Source organism: Drosophila mojavensis, unplaced genomic scaffold (assembly GCF_018153725.1).
Source record: "Drosophila mojavensis isolate 15081-1352.22 unplaced genomic scaffold, ASM1815372v1 contig_16, whole genome shotgun sequence".
Classification (NCBI taxonomy): domain Eukaryota; kingdom Metazoa; phylum Arthropoda; class Insecta; order Diptera; family Drosophilidae; genus Drosophila; species Drosophila mojavensis.
The window spans coordinates 4,135,997-4,156,734 of record NW_025318693.1 but is presented as its reverse complement, the minus strand read 5'-3'; the positions used below and the strand labels follow the sequence as shown (position 1 = coordinate 4,156,734).

At 40.0% G+C, this 20,738-nt stretch overlaps 4 protein-coding genes across 5 annotated transcripts in view; 2 read left to right on the top strand and 2 right to left on the bottom strand.

Moving 5' to 3' along the window:
• Nucleotides 1-2,114: 2,114 nt before the first annotated feature.
• Nucleotides 2,115-10,677, bottom strand: LOC6573480 (serine/threonine-protein kinase Pak). 2 transcript variants are annotated; one of them, XM_044007352.1, is made up of 8 exons: nt 10,581-10,677; nt 6,757-6,989; nt 6,532-6,686; nt 5,206-5,371; nt 4,519-5,130; nt 2,729-3,471; nt 2,447-2,665; nt 2,115-2,380 (listed from the first exon to the last, which is right to left on the bottom strand). In XM_044007352.1, the coding sequence occupies exons 2-8, from the start codon at nt 6,917-6,919 to the stop codon at nt 2,297-2,299; spliced, it is 2,142 nt and encodes a 713-aa protein (XP_043863287.1). In that variant the 5' UTR covers nt 6,920-6,989; nt 10,581-10,677; the 3' UTR covers nt 2,115-2,296. The 2 variants fall into 2 exon arrangements, with proteins under 2 accessions (XP_043863287.1, XP_001999561.1); XM_001999525.4 differs by having other exon boundaries at nt 10,188-10,667.
• A 480-nt stretch (nt 10,678-11,157) lies between these two features.
• LOC6573481 (photoreceptor-specific nuclear receptor) lies at nt 11,158-12,713 on the top strand. The gene is made up of 2 exons (XM_001999526.3): nt 11,158-12,292; nt 12,355-12,713. Exons 1-2 carry the CDS (start codon nt 11,671-11,673, stop codon nt 12,564-12,566), a joined length of 834 nt encoding a protein of 277 aa, XP_001999562.1. The 5' UTR covers nt 11,158-11,670; the 3' UTR covers nt 12,567-12,713.
• A 116-nt stretch (nt 12,714-12,829) lies between these two features.
• On the top strand, nt 12,830-15,526 carry LOC6573482 (pre-mRNA 3'-end-processing factor FIP1). The gene is made up of 4 exons (XM_001999527.4): nt 12,830-14,355; nt 14,426-14,470; nt 14,532-14,683; nt 14,795-15,526. The coding sequence occupies exons 1-4, from the start codon at nt 12,951-12,953 to the stop codon at nt 15,296-15,298; spliced, it is 2,106 nt and encodes a 701-aa protein (XP_001999563.1). The 5' UTR covers nt 12,830-12,950; the 3' UTR covers nt 15,299-15,526.
• Nucleotides 15,527-16,169: 643 nt separating this feature from the next.
• Nucleotides 16,170-20,738, bottom strand: part of LOC6573483 — a 43,274-nt gene continuing 38,705 nt past the window's right edge. The window contains exons 9-14 of the mRNA XM_044007309.1: nt 20,309-20,485; nt 20,059-20,251; nt 19,735-19,999; nt 19,496-19,673; nt 19,229-19,240; nt 16,170-19,154 (exon numbers count right to left, since the gene is read on the bottom strand). Coding sequence (XP_043863244.1) covers nt 17,993-19,154; nt 19,229-19,240; nt 19,496-19,673; nt 19,735-19,999; nt 20,059-20,251; nt 20,309-20,485 — 1,987 coding nt within the window. The 3' untranslated portion in view covers nt 16,170-17,992. The remainder of the gene's footprint in view (nt 19,155-19,228; nt 19,241-19,495; nt 19,674-19,734; nt 20,000-20,058; nt 20,252-20,308; nt 20,486-20,738) is intronic.

The window sequence follows — 20,738 nt, the reverse complement described above, 5'->3', positions numbered from 1 at the left end:
ATTTACATATATATATGTATATATATATACCATTTATTAGATTTTCTTTTTCAATTTCATAATTCTATTTCTATATATATACGTACGAATGTACTTGTTTTCCAATTCATCGCTACCATTATTGTATTATACAGATTCGTTCTGCATTTTTGTATTAGTTTTCTAGGTACTACAAAATACAATAATCATAATTTATATTCGTTTTCAACGTCGTCGCCATGTTATTTGGCGTTCAATTTTAAACATAGAATTTAATTTAATGTCAATACACACACACACATTTATATTAATATAGATGTATGTGTGCCTATTAGGAACTAATAGCGGAAATAATGCGCTTCGTATGAGTTTTACAAAATGTTATTCACATAGACTGAATGTGATTATTGGTGTTATTGAGCTGTTAACGAAGATTTCAACCAACTTATCCGCATAGTTATGTATATATCATACCTAACAGATCTTTATTTTCAAAACATGCATTCGACCTTGAACTAGATGAATTTTATGTAGGCGAAATTATTTCGTTGGAATTTGAATAAATAAATAAATCAGGCCGATGCAGCACATATTGCGTTTTAAATGAATTTTGCTTTCTTATTTTCGAGTGCTAATTAAATAGAATGAAAATATGAATATAAATTAACGTTGTCAAATAAAATAGAAAATAACGGATGTCGATTAATATGATTCTGTATAGAGGGTATGCAGTAAACTAGATATTAAAAATCCTGATATTACAAAATCAATAATTCAACTCAAATCAAATTTCAGTTCTTGCATCAGAACGAAGTTACAATATTTCAGTGCCTATCGCTGATTAGTTTCGGAACTGAATTAGCAAGTATAACATTTTTGTTGCTGAACTACAGTTGTGGCTGGTAATTAAGTTGTCTGTCCTACGCTACGTGCTATGTTAATCTACTATAGTAATTACTAGTATTTATCTTACTAATTGCTGTTTGCTCTTATGTATGTACTGTTGTTATGTTTCATTTTGTTTTCTATTTTATTTATTGGTTAGGCACAAAGTAACTGTTTTTTTCTCATGGTTACACGCTATTTAATTGCTAGTTATATTTAGTTGCTATACCCAATTTTTTGAACAGCTGAGAGTGTTTCTCTCAAATTTGTTGGATCGTTTATTATTTGCTAAGTCTATCATAATTCAATAAATTGCTACAATCTGTTATCATGATAAACCATGTTGCAGTGTTGTCATGTATTTGAAAAATATAGGTTCTTCTAATATCATGGGAAACTACTTTACAATTACAATTTGCCATTTGGATTTACAATTTCATATTTATAGAGACATGGTACAAAAACGAAGGTTATTGCTGTGGGTGAGCGAGGGACAAAGCATGGTAAGATCTTTGGTAACAACATAGACAAATCCTTTCTAAAAATGAAAACGTATAAATAATATATAAAAACAATTCATGTATATAAGCGGAAAACATAAAAAAAAACAGGCCTGAAAATAAAAATATGCTTCAAGCGCATATGTATAAAAAATATATATTTAGGTTTTTATTAAATAAAGCAGTTTACGAAAACTAATTGAAACTTTGACTGAATGCAGCTAAAATTTTTAAACGAAACAGTTAAATAATACTCTTAAGTGTTTAAAATTAGTGTTACAGCGTTTTGCGCAAGAATTTCGTAAGTGTGTTTGCTTTTACTCAGTTGTTTCTTATAGAAAATTATTGAAAAACTAATATAGAATTCATAATGATTTTCTTCTTTTTTTATACAATAAAAAAGTATTACAATATTATATAGTTTATATGAATTTTAAATGCAAATGCCAATTAATTATAAAATATAATTTTATATAATTTGTTGAATGAATTTTTGTCCAATTATTAAAATATAAATTCTAGGGCATTTTAAATGCCCGATAATTTGGTATAACAAATCATTAGCAAAACTTATTCTTCATTGGAAAATCATCGAAATTTTCATAAAATTGTTCGTTAAATTCAGCAGTAGACTGGAAACCCAAAGTGTCGTGTGAATTCAACTACGCATACTTGGCTACACGTGTGCTGTAATTACTCATTGATTTTTGTTTGTTACGAGTAGTTAATAATATGTATAATAAGTATATATGTGTTTGTATATAAATACGTTTATATAAATAATCATAATAATCATAAACACTTATAATTTATCATCTGTTCATCATACGCATGAATTGTTGCTATTGTTGTTGTTCTCGCTGCTGCTGTTGCTTGTTGTAACAGTAATTCATTAGTAATGGTTAAATAAGTTGCTGTTTTTTGGTTGTCAATCAGTTGCCCTTGGTCGCTTCCTTGGCGGCCATGATCAGAGGCGTCAAACTAGCCAATGGACGCGCCAATTTTAGGAAGGGATGCTGTAAATTGAAATTGATTTAGTATTTTCAATATACATATCTCATTGATCAGTCAGGTAGTCAAACCTTTAGCAGATCCATGGCGCTGGCGCGCCGCTCCACTTCCACTTCTAGACACTGATCTAGAAAATCTTGAAATGCAGCCGTTAGTTTGTCTTTTTCCTTAATCTCCGGCTTGCCATTGGTGGCAATGAGGTACAAGGCTTTTAGAGGATTCTCGTTCAGATACGGTGGCTCACCCTCGACCATTTCAATAGCCATGATGCCTAGCGACCATAGATCGACCTGCAATATTAATCATATATTATTGTATTTAATTGGCGATTAAACCATTGTGCTACACAATACCTTTGGTCCATACTGCTTGCGTGTAACCACTTCGGGGGCCATCCAATAGGGTGTGCCAACCATAGTTGTGCGTTTAGATTGTTCCGGCGAGATTTGCGCACAGAAACCGAAATCAGTCAGCTTGACGGAACCATCCAGGCCAAGCAGTATGTTATCACTTTTAATATCGCGATGAATTACCTGATTGGCGTGCAGAAACTCAAGCGCCTGCAACACCTCACGGCAAACGGCCGCAATTTGGCCCTCATCCATGCAGGTCTCGGTAACAACGTCGGTGAGGGAGCCGCCAGGCAAATACTCCATAACCACCCAGAGCTCCTCCGATACCAGATAACTATCCAAGTAGTTGACAACATTCGGATGTTTGTTCTCTCGCATTACTAAAATCTCATTGATAATCAGCTCCTTCTTGGGCTGCTGCGACAAATTCATCTGTTTGATTGCCACCTCCATGCCCGTTGAGGACTCAATGGCCGTGTACACCGTGCCTGATGCACCTTGGCCAATTTTCTCCATCTTGGTGTACTTGCGATTGGGATCGCCCACAGAGACAATGGTGCGCAGCTTTTCAAGTATTTCTTCGTCAGACATTTTCTTCTTCTTGGCGTTAGCGGCTCTCGTCGTAGTCGTCGTCGTGGTAGCAGCCGCTGCCTGCTGCGGCACCGCAATTTGAGTGCCCGCGGCAGGTGTAGCTGCCAAAGACGAAGCATTCAAATTGTTGGCCGTCGGATCGTGGTACAGGTCTGTGGCAGGTGTTGCAGGTGTTACCATCGTAATAGTTGGTATGGTCGTGGTGACAGCGCCAGAATTGCGTGTGGAAGACGTTGGTGTAGGACAATGTATTGAGGGCAAGGCGTTGGCGGTAAGCGGCGGCGTCGCATCATCATGAAACGAGGGTAGTGATGAAAAGGAGGAAGCAGAAGAGTGGTGATTAGTCGTTGTTGCTGTAGCTGTAGCTTCGGTTGTTACTGCTGCTGCTGTTGCAGCAGCAATACACTCAATAAGCTGCTGCTCCTCTCTGCTAGCAGCTGCATTTATTGTGGTAGTGGGAGGACAATTAGTAGCGTTTGCCGAAACAGACAAAATTTGAGCATTAGCAACTGTTGTTGTTGCTGCTGATGCCTCAATGCCTTCTGTATCTGTTGTTGTTGTTGCTGCTGCTGTTGCTATAGCTGTTGTTGTTGTTGTTGTTGTAGGTGTAGCTTCTGCTGCTACTGTTGCCGCTGTGGAGCTGCTCGCTGCCGTCGCAGTTGCAATTGTTGCTGATGTTGCAGTTGTTTGGTTGTTAAGCAGCAATTCAAAGCAGAGTCAAAACAGAACAAAACAGAACAGAACAGAACACAGAAGAGGCGATACAAAATGACAATAACATTAGCATTAAACAGTACACATTACGCATCAATGCATTGATTACTTCAAATAAAACAACAACATGAGAACTGAAACCATCTTCGAACTGCATCGAAGCAGCTTGTTACCCTTGCAGTAAATCAGAAGCTGCACATTAAAGCATTTGAAACTAAATGGAACATAAAATAAATGCCAAGGATTTAACAGCTGCCAGCCGAGTTTATCATATTTTGCTATCGATATGGAGATGTTATACAACATTTGGATATTTCGGACAGTTTTTAAGTATGAATGATGCCAGAATAAATGTGGTACGATTTAGAAATTGTTTATAGGCTACCATTTTAGACGGGTTAGTAACGAATTTTAAGACACTGCAAGGGCTTGATAAACTTTGAATTTAACAGCCAGCTAAGGATTCCGCTTGTCGAGCTACTCACTTGCATTGTTCTTGTTCTTGTCCAGCGTCGTTGTGGCATTGTTAAGCATGAGGGGCGATGCAGCCACCGTGGCCGTAGTTGCTTTGTGGTTTTGTAGTGGCGTTGTGGGTGTCGTTGCTGGTGCCGCTGGCAACGGCGCCGGCTGCAGTTCCTCGATGGGTCGCGTATAGATTGACTTCGTGCGCTCCGGCCGAGAAGCCACAGGCGGTGGTGGTGGTTGCTGCGGCGCGACACCCATATCAACGTACATATCGTTCTCATTGGCAGATGAATGTTGCGAAGTGGATGTAGAGGCTGTGTGCCCAGTAAAGTTATACGAATGCGATTGACTTAGGCCAATGTGATGCTGATGCTGGTGTAGCTGCTGGTGTTGTTGCTGGTGCTGCTGCTGATGGTTCTGCAATTGTTGCTGCTGCAGCAAGTGCTGCTGTTGCTGTTGGTAGTGATTGCTTACCAATTGACCCGCTGCAGACACATTGTTGGCATTGGGACCCAGTGTCATGCTACCCAGCTGCACGCCAATTAAATTGCCGCCACTGTTCGAGCCATGCAGCTCCGAGTCTGTTGGCGTGCTGCTGGGACTACTGCTGCTTACGCGGCTCAGCGAAGATCCTAAATTCAGTGTATAAAGGGAAAATAATTGTCATTAGAAAATTGTATGCTCTTTAAGCCTCTATAAACACTTGCCTGAATGCGTTGTTATAGCATTTGTCATGTACTTTGAACTTGGCCTCTGTTTGGTTGTGTTGTCGAACCATTTGAGCACATCGAGCACTGCTTGCGGATTCTTTTTCTGCTCCTGTTTGCTGATGTTGGAGTTCATCAGGAGTCGCGCCCATGCCTCCGGCATACCCTGTAATATGCAGAAACTTCGATTAGTATATATATTTCATAAGAATAATAAAAAAGGGCCCAGCTAGGATGGGCACATACACAGATAGAGAGAGAAAGAGAGAGAGAGCAGCAGGGGAAAGCTGGATTATATATATATATTTGTCCAATGAAGTCTGGGATTAATAGGAAGCCGGCGACTAAAAATATTTATACTACAATAATTAAGCTCAGCCATCGGTAAAAGTTTAGTGTGGTATTTGGATTTGGTGTAGTGTAGTGTAGAGAACATGTTTACAGTAAGAATCGTAATTAAATGAGAACTATGGAAGAGCCGATCTCAAAACAAACATATGGGGAGACACAAACAACAGATGATTGGAATTTCGCTAAGAAAACTGATGAAGGCAAGTTCCGTTGCCTGAACGATATATTTACTTACTTTCATTGGCAGCTTGAAATAATAATGAATAATTCAAAATTGGTATAGAGCATATCTCACAAAAGAGAGAAACATAATGTGTATAATTGAGTATTTAAAAAGGGTTAACAGCAAAATGAATGCACAAAATCATACGCATATGAATGATTGAAACTGTTTCTCTGGATAACGAGGCAAGGTCGATAGTAAAGCAAAGCTGTTCGAAATGATTCTTCTATTTCTTTTTAATGTAAACATAACTTGAACAGCAATGCCTAATGATTATTGATTGAGAATTTAGAAATATCAAGGAAATCACAAAACGATCATGAGAAAAGAGTCTGACAAGAGTGAAAAACTCCTTTGAAATATTTTACACACTCATACGAGAATCGAATAGATTAATATAGATTGAGTACTCATACACTAATAGTTTCATCCTACAAGGTAGACACAGTAGATAGTCATAATTAATAAACCACTATGTGCACTATTCAGATGAATAAGCCAAATTTGAGGTAATTTTCAATCGTCTTGGTTGATTTCAGTTTATTTTATTTTCATTTATATGATGTGTTTCAGTGTGTGTTTAAAAATATTTGTGTTCATATGGAACTGGCAAAACACAAAAGTTATTGGCAATTGATTGGATCGCATCGCTTTGGCTAGAAAACAAAATAATTGCGAAGCCAAAATGCAAGCCACAAGAAAGTATTTTAATATTTAAAATGAATAATCGCTGAAGCTGTAGACGGCCTTACCGTAAATTCGCCGGTGACTGCATCGAAGCCCACGTGGACTGTGTGCTCGAAGTTAGTGGGATACGAGATATTTGGTTTGGAATCCATGTGCGACGGCTTGGAGCCTTTTATCTTGTTTTTCAGTGTCTTTTTTTTGCGGTCCGCATCGTCGGGCTCTTTAAGTGAAAGCAAAGAATAATATATTGTTGACCGCACCAATGGCATCCACATTCTGAACTAACTTACCTTTTGGCAATGGCCGCATATCAACTGGAGGCGCATCGCCGACGCCACCAATGCCGCCAGTTCCACTGCCGGGAATGGGAACACGTTCGATGCCAACGCCGCCGCCACGATTACTGGTTAGACGGACTGGCGGCGCCGGTGGTTTATCCTCTTCGCTAGACATCTGTTCTACTGCTCGTTCTGCTGGCTAACAAACAAACACCTGGGTTCCGTTTCAAGCTATAGCAAAACAGCTGCAACAAAATAATAGTAACATTAATATTAATTATAATCGATAGGCAATGCTTAAATGCAATCGCTGGTAGCAGCAAATACTTTTCAGTCATTGGAGCATGCGTCAGAGCAAGGGCAGGGACAAGGCCTTTATCTACAACAATTCTTATCTAACTTGACTTTTTACTGCTTCTTTAGTTCTTCGTTTATATATATTTTTTTTGTTTCTTATACTATACATATGTATGTATGTATAAATCAACTTTATTTTTGCAGTCGCGTCATACTATTTTGGCTTTACCATAAAAAAACACACGGCAAAAATCTAGCTAAATATGTGTATTAAATATCATATAAATATATATGCATACGTATATAAGAATATTTATATATGTATGATTGTAAGATTATATAGATGACGACTTGTTTCAGTACATTCCACTTATTTCGATTCAATTTTTTGTGTCTTCTTTTTATGATTATCTGCAAAATCACTTTAAAAATTGTGTGTTCTTAATTAAAAAAACATTTTTTTTTTTTTTCATTTTGGCACACACAAAAAAAATTGTTTTTGTTTTTAAAGCGGTTAGAGCACCCACACAATATATTTATATATACATTTACATATACATATATATATATATGTATATTATATATTTGCTGCAACAACAACAACTACAACAACAATTAATATCAATATGGGCCAACATACGAACTGACTCTGGCAGTTGCGCGGCTCGGACTCACTTTGAGTGTCACTGCCACTGCCCGGCAGCAGTGCCAGCAGCAGCAGCGGCGGCAGCAACAGCAGAAAACTACAACTACAATTCTGAAACATAGAATTTAAGTGTGTGTGTGGGTGCGAGAGAGAGAGAGAGAGCGCCAAAGATCGTGGGCGCCAGCATGGGAGAAACATTGGACACGAACTTGCACTCAAAATATGCGATAACAAGAGTCACAGCTGTTATCGATTAACACGTTAATAAAACAACAACTGAATTTTAAATATTTAAGAGAGGTTAATAAATAAATAATTAGCAAAGCAAACTAGCAACAAAACATATACCACAGAGCGTATAAGCTCTCTTTCTTTATCCCTCTCTCTCTCATTTAATTTTTCCTCTATTTCCATGTCTGTGCGTTTTGCCGGTGGCGTTGACTGCGCTGCTTTTATGATTCATTTATCAACGTCAAGCGTCAAAAGTCAATGCAGGCAGCAGCAACAGCAAATACTACAATAACAACCATGCATTATGTGGCACTGGGTGTGAAAATTATAAGCAAACATTTTTCTTTTTTGTTTTTGTTGCTTTTTTTGGTTTTTGTTATATGTCTATTTGTATGTTTGTTGGCTGTCTGCCCAATATCAAGTGCTCACTGATGACGAACATAGACGATAGGTAAAAATTGGTTTTCGTTTCTTCCCCACAGTTTCGGCTACTCCAAACACCTCTTGAGTGCAGTGAGTGGGCGCCAAGAACTGGGTTAACTTTTATGTGTTTTTCTTGTGCTTCGAACTTTAATGCCCTCTCTTGAATGGGAAACGAGGGTATATGAATGAAAATACTCATATCCGATACGGCTCTACGTTAGACAATAGGCAAATGTCATCAACTTTGCACTTAAGATTGCACATAAGGTATCTTCAGACGGGGTTTTTTTTTTTTCGAAAGTTAGGTGTATTTTTTAGTTAGTTGAAGTTCAAGTAAAATCAATAAGTTATATTTATATGTACATAAACACATAGACCTATCCATACTTGAACGAGGCCTTGTATGTGTCTGGCGATGGGTTTTTGCTGCGTTGCAGCTAATGCAAATTATACCCTAATGAGCGGCAGCGCCACAGGAAACTCGGCAACACTTGCGGCATTCAGATTAGTGTTTAGAATGGCAGACGACCCATTCTCCCTGCGCCTGGTCAAGTGGCCCAAACACAGACATACATACTTAGGTGCATGTTGCAATAAAAAAAAAAGAAATAACAGCAACGGCAACAGCAACAGCAAAAGCAACTGCAAGTGCATTGAGTACCATGCCACCAAGTGCTGAGAGAAGCCACAAGCACAAACACATACGCATACATACATACATATATCTACAGGCGCGTATGGCAACAGCAAAGACGACTACGTAAGTGATGCACAGTGGAGCAAGCGAACAGAACTTTAATTAAGCTATTATTGGCTACATTGCGAGGGATGGCTGGAGTTTATAGTGCTGTTTTATTAATGAAATAAAAATTTCACTAATTATAATGTTTATATAGGTAATGCAATTTTAACTTAAAAAAACAATATATTGTATCTGAATCATAAATTATTATAAAACTAAATAGAATTTAAAATTGAAATAATGAACATTAATTTGTGTTCGGTTGATAACAAGTCGGAAGCACTGTGCGTTGTCTATTTTGGTTTGTTCGCTACCGGACGGAAATGTGTCTTCTACTATTTCCATTTGTGTCCCCTTCCATTCAGTCGCCAGTTGGCGGTTTGTTTTCCGTTTTACCTTTTACATGGCCGGGCTAAGCAAATATATTTATGGGCATATGCCGTTAACGCAGAGGCCGCTAACCGTTTAATGCTAAATTGACTGCAAAGTGTGGCCAGTCTAGTAATATAATTATTACATACAAATGTCTTTCTACATAGAAATATAAATACATATGTACGTATGTGTGCATTGTATGTATGTTTCAATGTTTGAATGCATGCATGTAAATGTCGTTTTATTTGCTGCGCTTTAGCACGTTTTGCTTGTTCTCGTTGTTATTTTAGTTGTTTGCATTGCTGGCGCTTCTCACAACACGTGCATTAGGGGTGGGGGGTTGTTGGGGAAGATGGAGATGGTGCTGGCGGCACCCTGTATATAGGCTTGTTGACATTTTTTTTTTAGAGGTGCATACATTATGAATGCAGTTTATTTTTACACCAAAATAGAAATGGAACAGCAGCAGCGACTGCAGTTAATCGCATATAATCCAAACCAAAAAAAACATTGGAGCAGCTTTCCTGACACACACGCACATATACAGAAGCAATTGTAATGTTGGAAAAATCAATCCATATGTGTGCATGTGTTTGTGTGTGTGTGTGTGAGCGCCTGTTTAGGTGTTGCCAAACAGCTGCATGTTGTTCGCTGCTCGGCACATATTGGAATTTGATGCAACGCTTGCAGTTTTAATGAATGAAACTTAAAGCAATAACAAAAACTCACAGGTTTGTGTATTACAACACCCTGTATGCGACGTCGCGACGTCACTTTCCAAACGTGCAGCGCTTGGGGCCTCTATTTGTAATTGTACGCAGGTACCTCCTTATATATATGTATATATATTTTTCTTTTTGTGTGTCTTCAAGCTCACTTCAACACTTCATTGCACATTTGCTGGGCGTTTATATAGCAGGTCGCGACGCGTTTTTTCTCGTTTTCACTTATAGTTGTAGTTTCTTGATTTAAATGGCCGACTGCAAAGAATACCGCAGCGGCTGCAAGCGATGCAAAACCAGACCGAACAATTCTATATGCACTCGCAGTGATTTATGACCGTGTATATGTTTAACTTGAATGCGCGCGACTTTCACGCTTATTTGTAATATAAAAGCTTACATTTTATTTTAAAAACGTTTCTTGTAATAAATACAAAAAACATGACACATGTAAATAGTGTGACCGGAACCAGTTGGCGACAAAATACCCCATACAAATACGCTTTTATAACATACAAGAGCAACCCTTAATATACTTTATAGTGCTAACAACAACAAATAAGACATTTGAGAATAGCTGATACTTGTTTTAATATAACTTAATTCAATATGAAAAACTTCTTGTGATGTAAATGGTTAAAATGTAATAGTTGCCAATTAGCTTTGCTACGCAAGTAAACAAGTTCAAACAGCTGGTATGCGGACTTAACATAAACTGTAGAAGCTCTGTTAAAAGAATTTTTTTTATCGATTGCATACAACAATCGATAAGTATAATATAATAACTGATAATTTGAACTTTCATTATAATAAAAAAATATTGCATTGCACTTCTATTTTTTTTTTTTTTTAATTGTTAAGAGAATTGCAGAGAGAGATACAGGGTAAAATGTCTACTATATATCAATAAAGTCTTACACTAAATAAAATTGTACATATTTAATTACGAATTCAATGATGTTATAAATTATAATAATAATAATTCATGTATTTTGATAATTTTATAAATAATGAAAAATGGGTGAAATAAGTAAATTAAAGTACTAAAAATTGTTAGACTAATATGTTTTAATACGATCATCACCCACTCTCTGCTTCTTTAATTCGAATTCGTTCACAACCCCTAATTGTTATGGCTTGGACTTTGGACTCGTCCGTCTATTTACACAAAACGTCAGTTGAAAGCACTTTGGATGACACTTCTGACCAATCATAGAGCACAACAATAATTGTTTACAAATTGTTAACGCGCCCGTGTTAGTCCGTGGCAATGATTGTCACTTTTGACATGTTACGCCCCCCTTTCATGCGAACTTCCAGCTTATCCTGTGCAGTCTCTTAATATAAATAAAAAAAATCCTCGAATCATGTTCGAGTGAAGTGTCTTTGATTTGCATATCATTTGTGCTCGCCCAACTATATCCAGCCATATAAAACTGCCAATAACATGGCCAACCTGCCATAGTCGACTCGCAGTAGCTGCCTTGTCCATGTCCCTTGTAACGCTATATAATGCCTGCCAAGTGTGCGGCGATCAGAGCTCTGGCAAGCATTATGGAGTCTCGTGCTGCGACGGCTGTTCCTGCTTCTTCAAGCGCAGCGTAAGGAAAGGCAGTCACTATGCCTGCATTGCCGTTAAGGGTAACTGTGTAGTGGACAAGGCGCGTCGTAACTGGTGTCCCTCGTGCCGCTTTCAGCGTTGCCTTGCCGTGGGCATGAATATTGCGGCCGTGCAGGAGGAGCGTGGTCCACGAAGTCAACAGGCGCAGAGCAGTCAACGTCTATTGGCTCAGACGCCTCCAGCGCCGCCGTCGCCACCTGCTCCGACGGTACACTTTCAGATTCTCGCCCAGATACTGGTCACATGTCTACGCCAAGCAAAGCTCAACGAACAGTTTCGACTGGTGGCACGCGCCCAGCAGGATGCTATTCTGCAGGTGGTCTGGAGCGAGTGCTTCATATTGCGTGCCTCGCACTGGTCCTTGGATATCAGTGCCATGATCGAGAGCTGTGGTGATATGCAGCTCAAGTTTATGCTATCGGAGGCCCAACAATTACGAGCCGATCTCATGGAGCTAAACTTTCTGGAAACTTTAATTTTGTGCCGTAAAGGTGTGTTCGAGATTTACAGACTAAGAAGTATCCACCGTTTATCCTAATCATATTCTTTCTAGAATTGGCTTTAAATGCTGACTATGCGCTGATCTTAGAGACGTACTCGAATGGTGCACTTTGCTCCTTGGCTCGCTACACTCTGCATAGATCCCACTGGCTGCGCTTTGGTCAGCTGCTGCTTGGATTACGTCAACTAAGTCTACAGCGATACGACTGTGCCCTCTCTTGTATGTTCCGTAACGTTGTTCGTGATATATTGAAAACACTTTAAACTCTAAAATATAACTATTATATTATTAATTATTGCCATATTAGAAGCAAAAATACAAATATAATGAATTCACAATTCATCTTAAATTAATAAGAAAACAATTTTTTTAATAAAGAAATTACTTAAATTAGTTACTTTAAATTATGCGCGGCATTAACAGCTGCTTCGTATGTGTTCCATTCTCATTAATTCTACAGCGCAACGTTGAGAAATGAAACACAGCCAGTTTTTACTGTGCCAGTGTGACCGAAATATGCAAAACGATTTAATGCTGAATAAGTGGTTGTAGTTTATCAAACAGTGTTTACCTGAGTTAAGCGTTCGGCTTTCGGTGCATTTATTAATTAAATAAACTCGTGGCCACGCTCAAAACCTAACACAAACATGGCAGATGACACTAATGAGGATAGCTGGTTGTATGGCACATCGAATACAGACTCAACGACCAACGAAGTATCAAATGGCAGCGATGCATTGGCTGCGGAGCACGAGGCACTTGCCGCAGTGACCGGCGAGAAGCCAGGATCTGGTTGCCCATTGCCCGCCTTTCCCAAGGAGGAACTACTCGAATATGCCGATTTCGAGGATCCCGCCAAGGAAATGGAAGAAGATGAAGAAGCGTTGCCGGACACAATGGCTAGCAATGCGCGAGCAGCAGAACCTAGCAGCAGCAGCTTGGACGATGCCGGCTCGCAAGGGGAAGACACTGATATGACGGAGTTGACGGCTGGTGCATCTGGACCAGCATCGCGAAAAGAGCGCAATGGCTCTGGCTCCGATGATGATGACGATGACGACTCAGATGATGATATCAATGTTGTTATTGGCGACATCAAGTCGGCGCCCAGCACCTACAATATCAAACAGCGACCAAATTTGCTGGCAGGCGCCACAGCGGCGGACAAAGCCAAGCCCACAGCGCAGGCCGGCAAGTTTAGCATCGAGGATTTCGAGGGCGCTGGAACCATTAACGGCGTGGCCGTCCATGAGTTTAGCATTGACTCACTGGAGGAGAAGCCCTGGCGTAAACCCGGTGCTGATATTACCGATTACTTTAATTATGGTTTCAACGAGGAAACATGGCGTGCGTATTGTGAGCGCCAGAAACGGTTTCGTGTGGCCGAGAGCGGCGTGGGCCTGGCCAGTCTTACTCAAAATGTGAATCAGAGTGCCACGTCGATGGCCATGGCGGAAGGTGGCAGCACGGCCAATATGAACGTTCCAATGGGCATGGGCGGACCCATGCATCATCACCAGCCCATGGTGGCGCTTGGTGATGGACCAATGCAAATGCCGCCGCCAGGCATGCCGCCCATAATGCAGCATCAGCCGCGCCCAGGCATGGGAATGATGGCGCGCCCGCCGCGTCCCATATCCACCACAGGAGGCGTCAAGGAGAATGCGATACAGGTGATGACGGCAGAATGTCGTGAGTATTCCCGCGGCGGTCTAGGACCGATGGCACCAAATTTCCCCCCACCGGGTGCTTCCGATGAGCCCTTCTTCCATGAGCCGGAACCGTTCGACTATGGCTATGAGCCCACTCAGGAATCACAGTGGGGCAACGATAATGCCGGCTGGGTGCCCACTGGCATTAAGGAGCTAACGCCTGGCCCCGCTCACCATCCCTCTCAGCAGCAACAGCAGCCGCCCCAACTGGGCGGGCCAGCGGGTATGCCGCCACAAATGAATGTACCACCACCCCAGATGAGCGGACCGCCACCACAGCTACGAGGACAGCATGCGCCGCCCGGCATGATGCCACCCAACATGCGAATGCCACACATGGGTAAGCGTTGCACTTTTATCTACATAAGCTCAATGCAAGAATTATATATTTCCATATCTTCTCAATTCAGGTATGGGTCCGCCGCCTGGCATAATGCGCATGCCGCCCAACCTGAGTAAGTGCTCACAATGATGCGTTCCTCGTATCCCATTTTATAATTGCACCTTTATTTGCAGACATGGGCTCCCAGAGGATGCCTATGGGAGGGAATGGCGGCAACGGCAGCACCACCAATATGCCATCGTCATCAGATCGTAGATCGGATGGCTACGAGGATGACCGTGATAGGCGACGGCGCGAAAAGGACAAGCAGCTAAAGAAAGAACAGGTAAGATTTGATTAACTATTGAAAAAAATAAAACACATTTAACTCCTATACTATCCATTTGTTAGATATTATCTGTTCTTGTATTAATCAATTGTGTTTATCTATTTTTAGCTACGCAAAGATTTTCTGGACATGTTACGTGAGCGGCACGATATCGAGCGTCATACGCGTTGGTATGATATTAAGAAAAAATTCGAAGCTGATCCACGTTACCGGGCACTGGATTCGGCATATCGCGAGGAGTACTTTGAGGATTATTTGCACATACTCAAGGAGGAGAAGCGTAAGGAGCGTGAGCATAAGGAGCGCGATAGGGAGCGAAGCAATCGTGAAAAGGCGCGCTCACGTGATAAGGATAAAGACAAGGAAAAGGACAAGGACAAAGACAAAGAGAAGGACAAGGATAAGGATAAGGACAAGGACAAGGAAAAAGAAAGCTCAAGACGTGACGGACGCTCACGATCACGCGACAAATCCAGTCGTCGGAAATCCAAATCACGTGAAAAAGATCGCAGCGAGCGCAGCAGCAAACAAAGCAGCTCCACAAGTTCCGGTTCGTCCAGTCGAAACGATAAAAAGAAATCACATCGTAAAGAGAAAGAAGAGGAGGAATAGCATTTATTTAGGTACTATATGGAAGACGAGCAGGCCGCTCCTTGAGCTGCCACGCACTAAGAAACACAAACAAAACAAATAATTAAAAAAAAAAAAAAAAAAAAAAAAATGCAAACCATACCGCTAAAAGAGAAATCACTTCCAATAAACACCTACAACTTAAGCAAAGTGTGAAGCTGTCATGTCAATTTAGTAAACGCTTTCAGAATTGTTGGCTCATAATAATAATTTCCTTTGGCGTTGAAATTTGTTTGTTTGTAGGGCTATATATATAATTTAAATATGCAGTATAGGATATATGTCTGCAATGTCATGCAAGGATCTTTTTGCTAAGATGCTACAGATATAGAATAGCCTGCGACTTAAAATCATATATTCGTTGGACAGCTTAGCAACATACTTTATCAATTGAGGATTGTTTTCGCGGACCTAAAACAATGTTACTTTTCCATACATTTTCCAGGCCATTATTATCTTGTTTTGTGGTTCCAATGAACTCCATGCTCTATATTCGGTTTGTATAACTAACACTTCTATCAAACATCATAAATTTGTATAAACTTAGCTTACCTAAGCTTTAAATCTTGTTCAATGTGTTCAACATTTTGGTCGATATTTCATAGATGATAACCAGCTGTTCATTTTTATCCAGAAACTTACATTAATATCTGTATTAAGATGCAACAAGGAATCTTTAGATGAGGAATGTTAATTACCCAAATATTAGTGACCTTCGTAAGCTCGTTAAAAAGTGTAGATTTAGTTGATACTCAAGACATGATTGAAATAGAGTTACTTAGGATTTCGCATATGACAAATGGCTTATGCTTTATATCCGGATTCCCATAAATATAATTAAACAATATCATCGTTCCATTTATTAATATATAATTTTATTTTGGATTTACACCGTTTATAAATAGTTATGTCATCTTTAAAGGTAAGTATTTAATAATTAATAACAATAATGAAACGCGCACAGCCGCAAAATTATTCGCTTGATTCAAACGTAATAAACATTCCGAAGTCAATGGAAATGGAATTAAAGGGTAAAACATGAAAATCGAATTAAATCAGCTGAAAAATTAATAATGTCTTTGTGAAGCGTTGACATAATTGACAATGGGTTTATTTTGTTAATATGAAATGGATTCAATGGAAAATTCACGAAGTGGTTTATAAACAGAAATAAATCAATAAAATATTCACAATAAAATTCGCATAGTTTATTTGTTTTATCTTAGAGCCTATATATTTTATAAAAGTGGTTTGCATTAGTGGGTTTGATTTCGAGTTGAATTATATTCTGGTAGAATTAGCTATGGACTTACATTCAATAACTGATATTTTTATTTCTTTTTTTTTTTATTTATAAACTTCATTTGCTCAATATAGATATTTATTTATGGTAATTAATACTTGACACATAGGAGGAGTAGTTTACAATCCGACTAGTCTACCATATATAGCTGCTACAAATTTCTTATACATATAATACGATCAACTTATGGATCCATATATATTTCGCGTACCCTTTCCGCATTGTTAGAGTTATTATTATTTTTTGTTTATACCCTTGTAGATATTATTTTAGTTTTGGATTCCGATTTACAGATACCTCCAATTGATAATTATAATTCGTATATTTCTTATCTAATTTCATGTTTCAGTTTTAGTGTTCCAATAGAAAAGTTACCTCAACATCGGATTTGTATATCCTACAATTTTACACAAAGTACCGGATGAATGGGGGCTTATTTCTATATGGGAAATTATCAGCAAAAGCTCTTGATTTTCTTCTACAAGGGTATAAAATTTTGCACTTGTCAAAATTTTGCGTTTCTTCTGAATTTTTGTCTTCGTATTTTTTTTTTGTTTGTTTTGTTTTTATTATAAAATTAATAACGATTGTCTTTAGAAAACTAAATTCACGTATAGTTATAATACTTATTTGATATTTGGTTTTGCCATCAAAATGATTCTTAAATGGCTAAACAGTATTAACGGTATTTACATAGTAGAATATGTATTTATACATGAAAGGAACTTCATTTCGAATTGAAAACACATGTATGATGTATGCATGAATCAGCCCAACAATTTAGCTCAGATATACATAGTATCTAGATTACGATCATTAAGGTGTGGTCAGTTCTGAAGTTGCATGCAGTTAATTGTAATTTTGATTAGGTTTTTATAAAAATGGATTAACACTTAATCGTGGGCATCATCCCATTCCTCTTAACATACTAAGCACATACAAATGGGGGCATAGCAGATCTCACTAAGTTGTAATAATATTCTTTGTTTTCTAATCATTTTAATTCCAGTTCAATTCAAATTGAAATTCACGTATCAATTTGGGTAAAATCCTAGTTAAGGCTACCTTTTACTTTTAGTCCACTGTGCGAACCATTCGAAAATAAAGCTAGACGGGAGTATCTCGTTAATTGGCTAAGATTGACGCTGACTAGTGTGAAAAGCCGGCTCGAATAGATTCATTCGATCGTTGGACATTACTAATCATCAACTAAGTTGTACTTTCATTTCGCAGCTGGAACCAAGTTTGCATGCTTTGAGGTACTTCACTTTGCACATCACAACGCTAAAAATTCTCGGATATTCTCTTACTCGATGACGACCTCAGATATAAAGCTTTTTAAGTTACTCCGGCTCATTTGCCTAAATCGTGTCCTATCTGCTGAGCAGCTGCTCCACATTCAGAACTATTTCGGGGCTGGGAATGTTGCTCTCCCGCGCCGGATTGGGGCTGTCGGCGCTCTCGCTTCTGATGCTGCTGCTGTTGTTGTTGTTATTCTTGTTCGATCGTCTATGCGCATCAAGGCCGTTGAGAGTGCGCGACGGCGCCGGCGAGGTCGGCGCTGAGGACAACGGTGGACTGAGCGGGGCACCAGAGGCGGGCATAGCTTTCGCCGGGGGTGGTTGAGCCTCCAGCGTAGAGGGTGGACTACGATTCAGATTGCTATCTAGGCTGCTGTGATGCTGGGAGGAGGCCGGCGACAGCGGTATCTCCTCGATCTTCTCCAAGTCCTGTGCTATGGATGCCGAGTTTTGTTTGTGTGCACGCGTCAAAGTGCCTTTGGGACTGCGGGATGTGTCGTGCAGCATCGGTATATCGAGCATGGAGTTCTTGCTGGCATTCATCAGGGCCGCATAATTGCTTGCCTGCAGGGAGTGCTGGTGCTGCTGCTCCACTTTGGACTGCTGATCGTCCCGGTCCAGACTGAACTGACGACGCAGCAGGCGGCTGGAGCCGGGCTTGCTGTCAAACTTGGAGGTGCTGCCGCTAACGGAGCAGCCCCCACTGCCAGGCCCATTGTTTCCCGCCGCACTGCTGCTACCTGAATTCCCGTACATATATTTGCCATCATAGAACTGGGTCAGGTTGCTCTCGCTGGGACTGAGACACTTGTAATGATTATACGGTGAGCTGAGATCCATCATTTCCTCAATCTTCTTGTATAACCGAGAGCTAGAGCCGCCCGTAGAACTGGGCAAACGATTAAAGCTGTTGGGATTCAGCAGACTATCCGGCGTCAGCTCCGACAACTTGCGCGACTGCGGACTTGTGCTGCTGGGCGTCTTATTGGGAAACTCCGGACACAGCGTCGTATTGGGGCTAATGGTGTTCGTTGAGGTCGAGTCCAGCGAATAGGAGTTGGGCAACACACTGGAGCCCAAGTCCGTGTTGGAGGGTGGCGTTATCTCCACCTTCACCTCGACTGTTTCACCAGCCAGCGACGAGCTCTGCGACGACGACGGATTCGTGCTGGTTCTCGATTTGTTCGCCTGCGCCTTCTGCGTAATCGAGTTGCGTATTAGTGATTCGTCCAATCTGTGATCGAAATATATGATTTATGTTATCTAAAATGAGCAGAGTAAATAAAATAATAAATAAAGTTCACCTACCCATGCGACTCCCTGAGGTTTGGCAATTTATTTAAATAAATTATTGTGCATAATTAATCAATTATTTTGCATAGTTCAAGTATCATTAGAATATAAAATTTTGTAAGATTTTTTTTGTTTATTGTATTAAAAGAAAAAGTGATTTCAATAGTTGTGAGATCTTGAAATCAAAAAAAGTTTACTTAAGATCTATCTACATAGATATAAATTGATTTGATTGATTTTATAAAATATTTTCATCTTTATATGTACCTAGGGACGACTTACCCAATGGGTGGTGGCACCGGCAATGGCTTCTCAAAACCTTTCTTGCCCAGCAGCCAAAATGTGTTCATCATGCCTTTGCCCTTGATATCAATTAGGCCGCGAGGCTCTATCGAGTATCCGCCGCGTGCCTCCAAGCGATCGCGAGTCTCTTGCGACATGTGAATGCGCCAAGAGGACCCTGTGTTAGCAATAATATAATTCCATCTGTCCAGTAAAATTGTAAATGCTTTGGGTATTACCTGTAGATTCCATTCGGGAGGCTGTATTCACCGTATCGCCAAATAGGCAATATCGCGGCATTGTTAGACCCACAACGCCCGCACAGCATGGACCCGTGTGCAGGCCGATGCGAAGCTGGAGCGGCACGCCCGGCAGATGCTTCACATTGAAGCGTCCGCTCTGGTGGAGCAGATCCAGTGCCATGGTGGCTATCTGCTCGGCGTGATCGGGTATCTTCACAGGCAGCCCACTGACGACCATATAAGCATCTCCAATGGTCTCCACCTGAAAGTGGGACTGAATGATATATACGATCTCAATTTCAGCATTTCTATAAAACTCACCTTGTATACATTGTAAGCATTGATGGTGGCATCGAATATGGTGTAGAGATCATTGAGCAGGTCTACCACCTGCACTGGACTGCAGTGAGCAGCGATCGTTGTGAAGCCAACAATGTCGCTGAAATAAATTGTGACATCCGAGAATTCCTCCGGATCAACGGCCAAGCCCATTTTAAGCTTCTCAGCAACAGAGCTGTAAAGAAGAAGACAATACTGTAAATTCTGGATAAGATTCTTTGGTCAGTATTACCTTGGCAACATCCGATTCAGCAGCTGCTCAGTTTTCTTTCTCTCAATATCCAGCTGATCGGTCCGCTCTCGTATCAATTCCTCCAGATTGTTCGAGTATTTCTCCAGCATTTGAAACATTGTGTCCACAAAATTGACTTTGCGCCCGTGATTGAGCATTTTGAAGCGCTCGTAAACGCTGCAGAGAAAAACAATTGTTTCAGGTTATAGCTAAGACATCTTCTTATCCTAAACTGATCAAGAATATATTGCTGACTGTTCCCAGCAAAGTGCAAGGAATGCATGGTAAAAATAGTTATGGGTGATTTTATCATATCTTCATTCTGAAACTACACATAGAGGTTCACCGAGCTGAAATATCTCAAATTTTAGATTCAGTCTCAGCAAGTCCCCGAGAGTACTTTCTTATTTAAAAATAGAAAGGCATTACA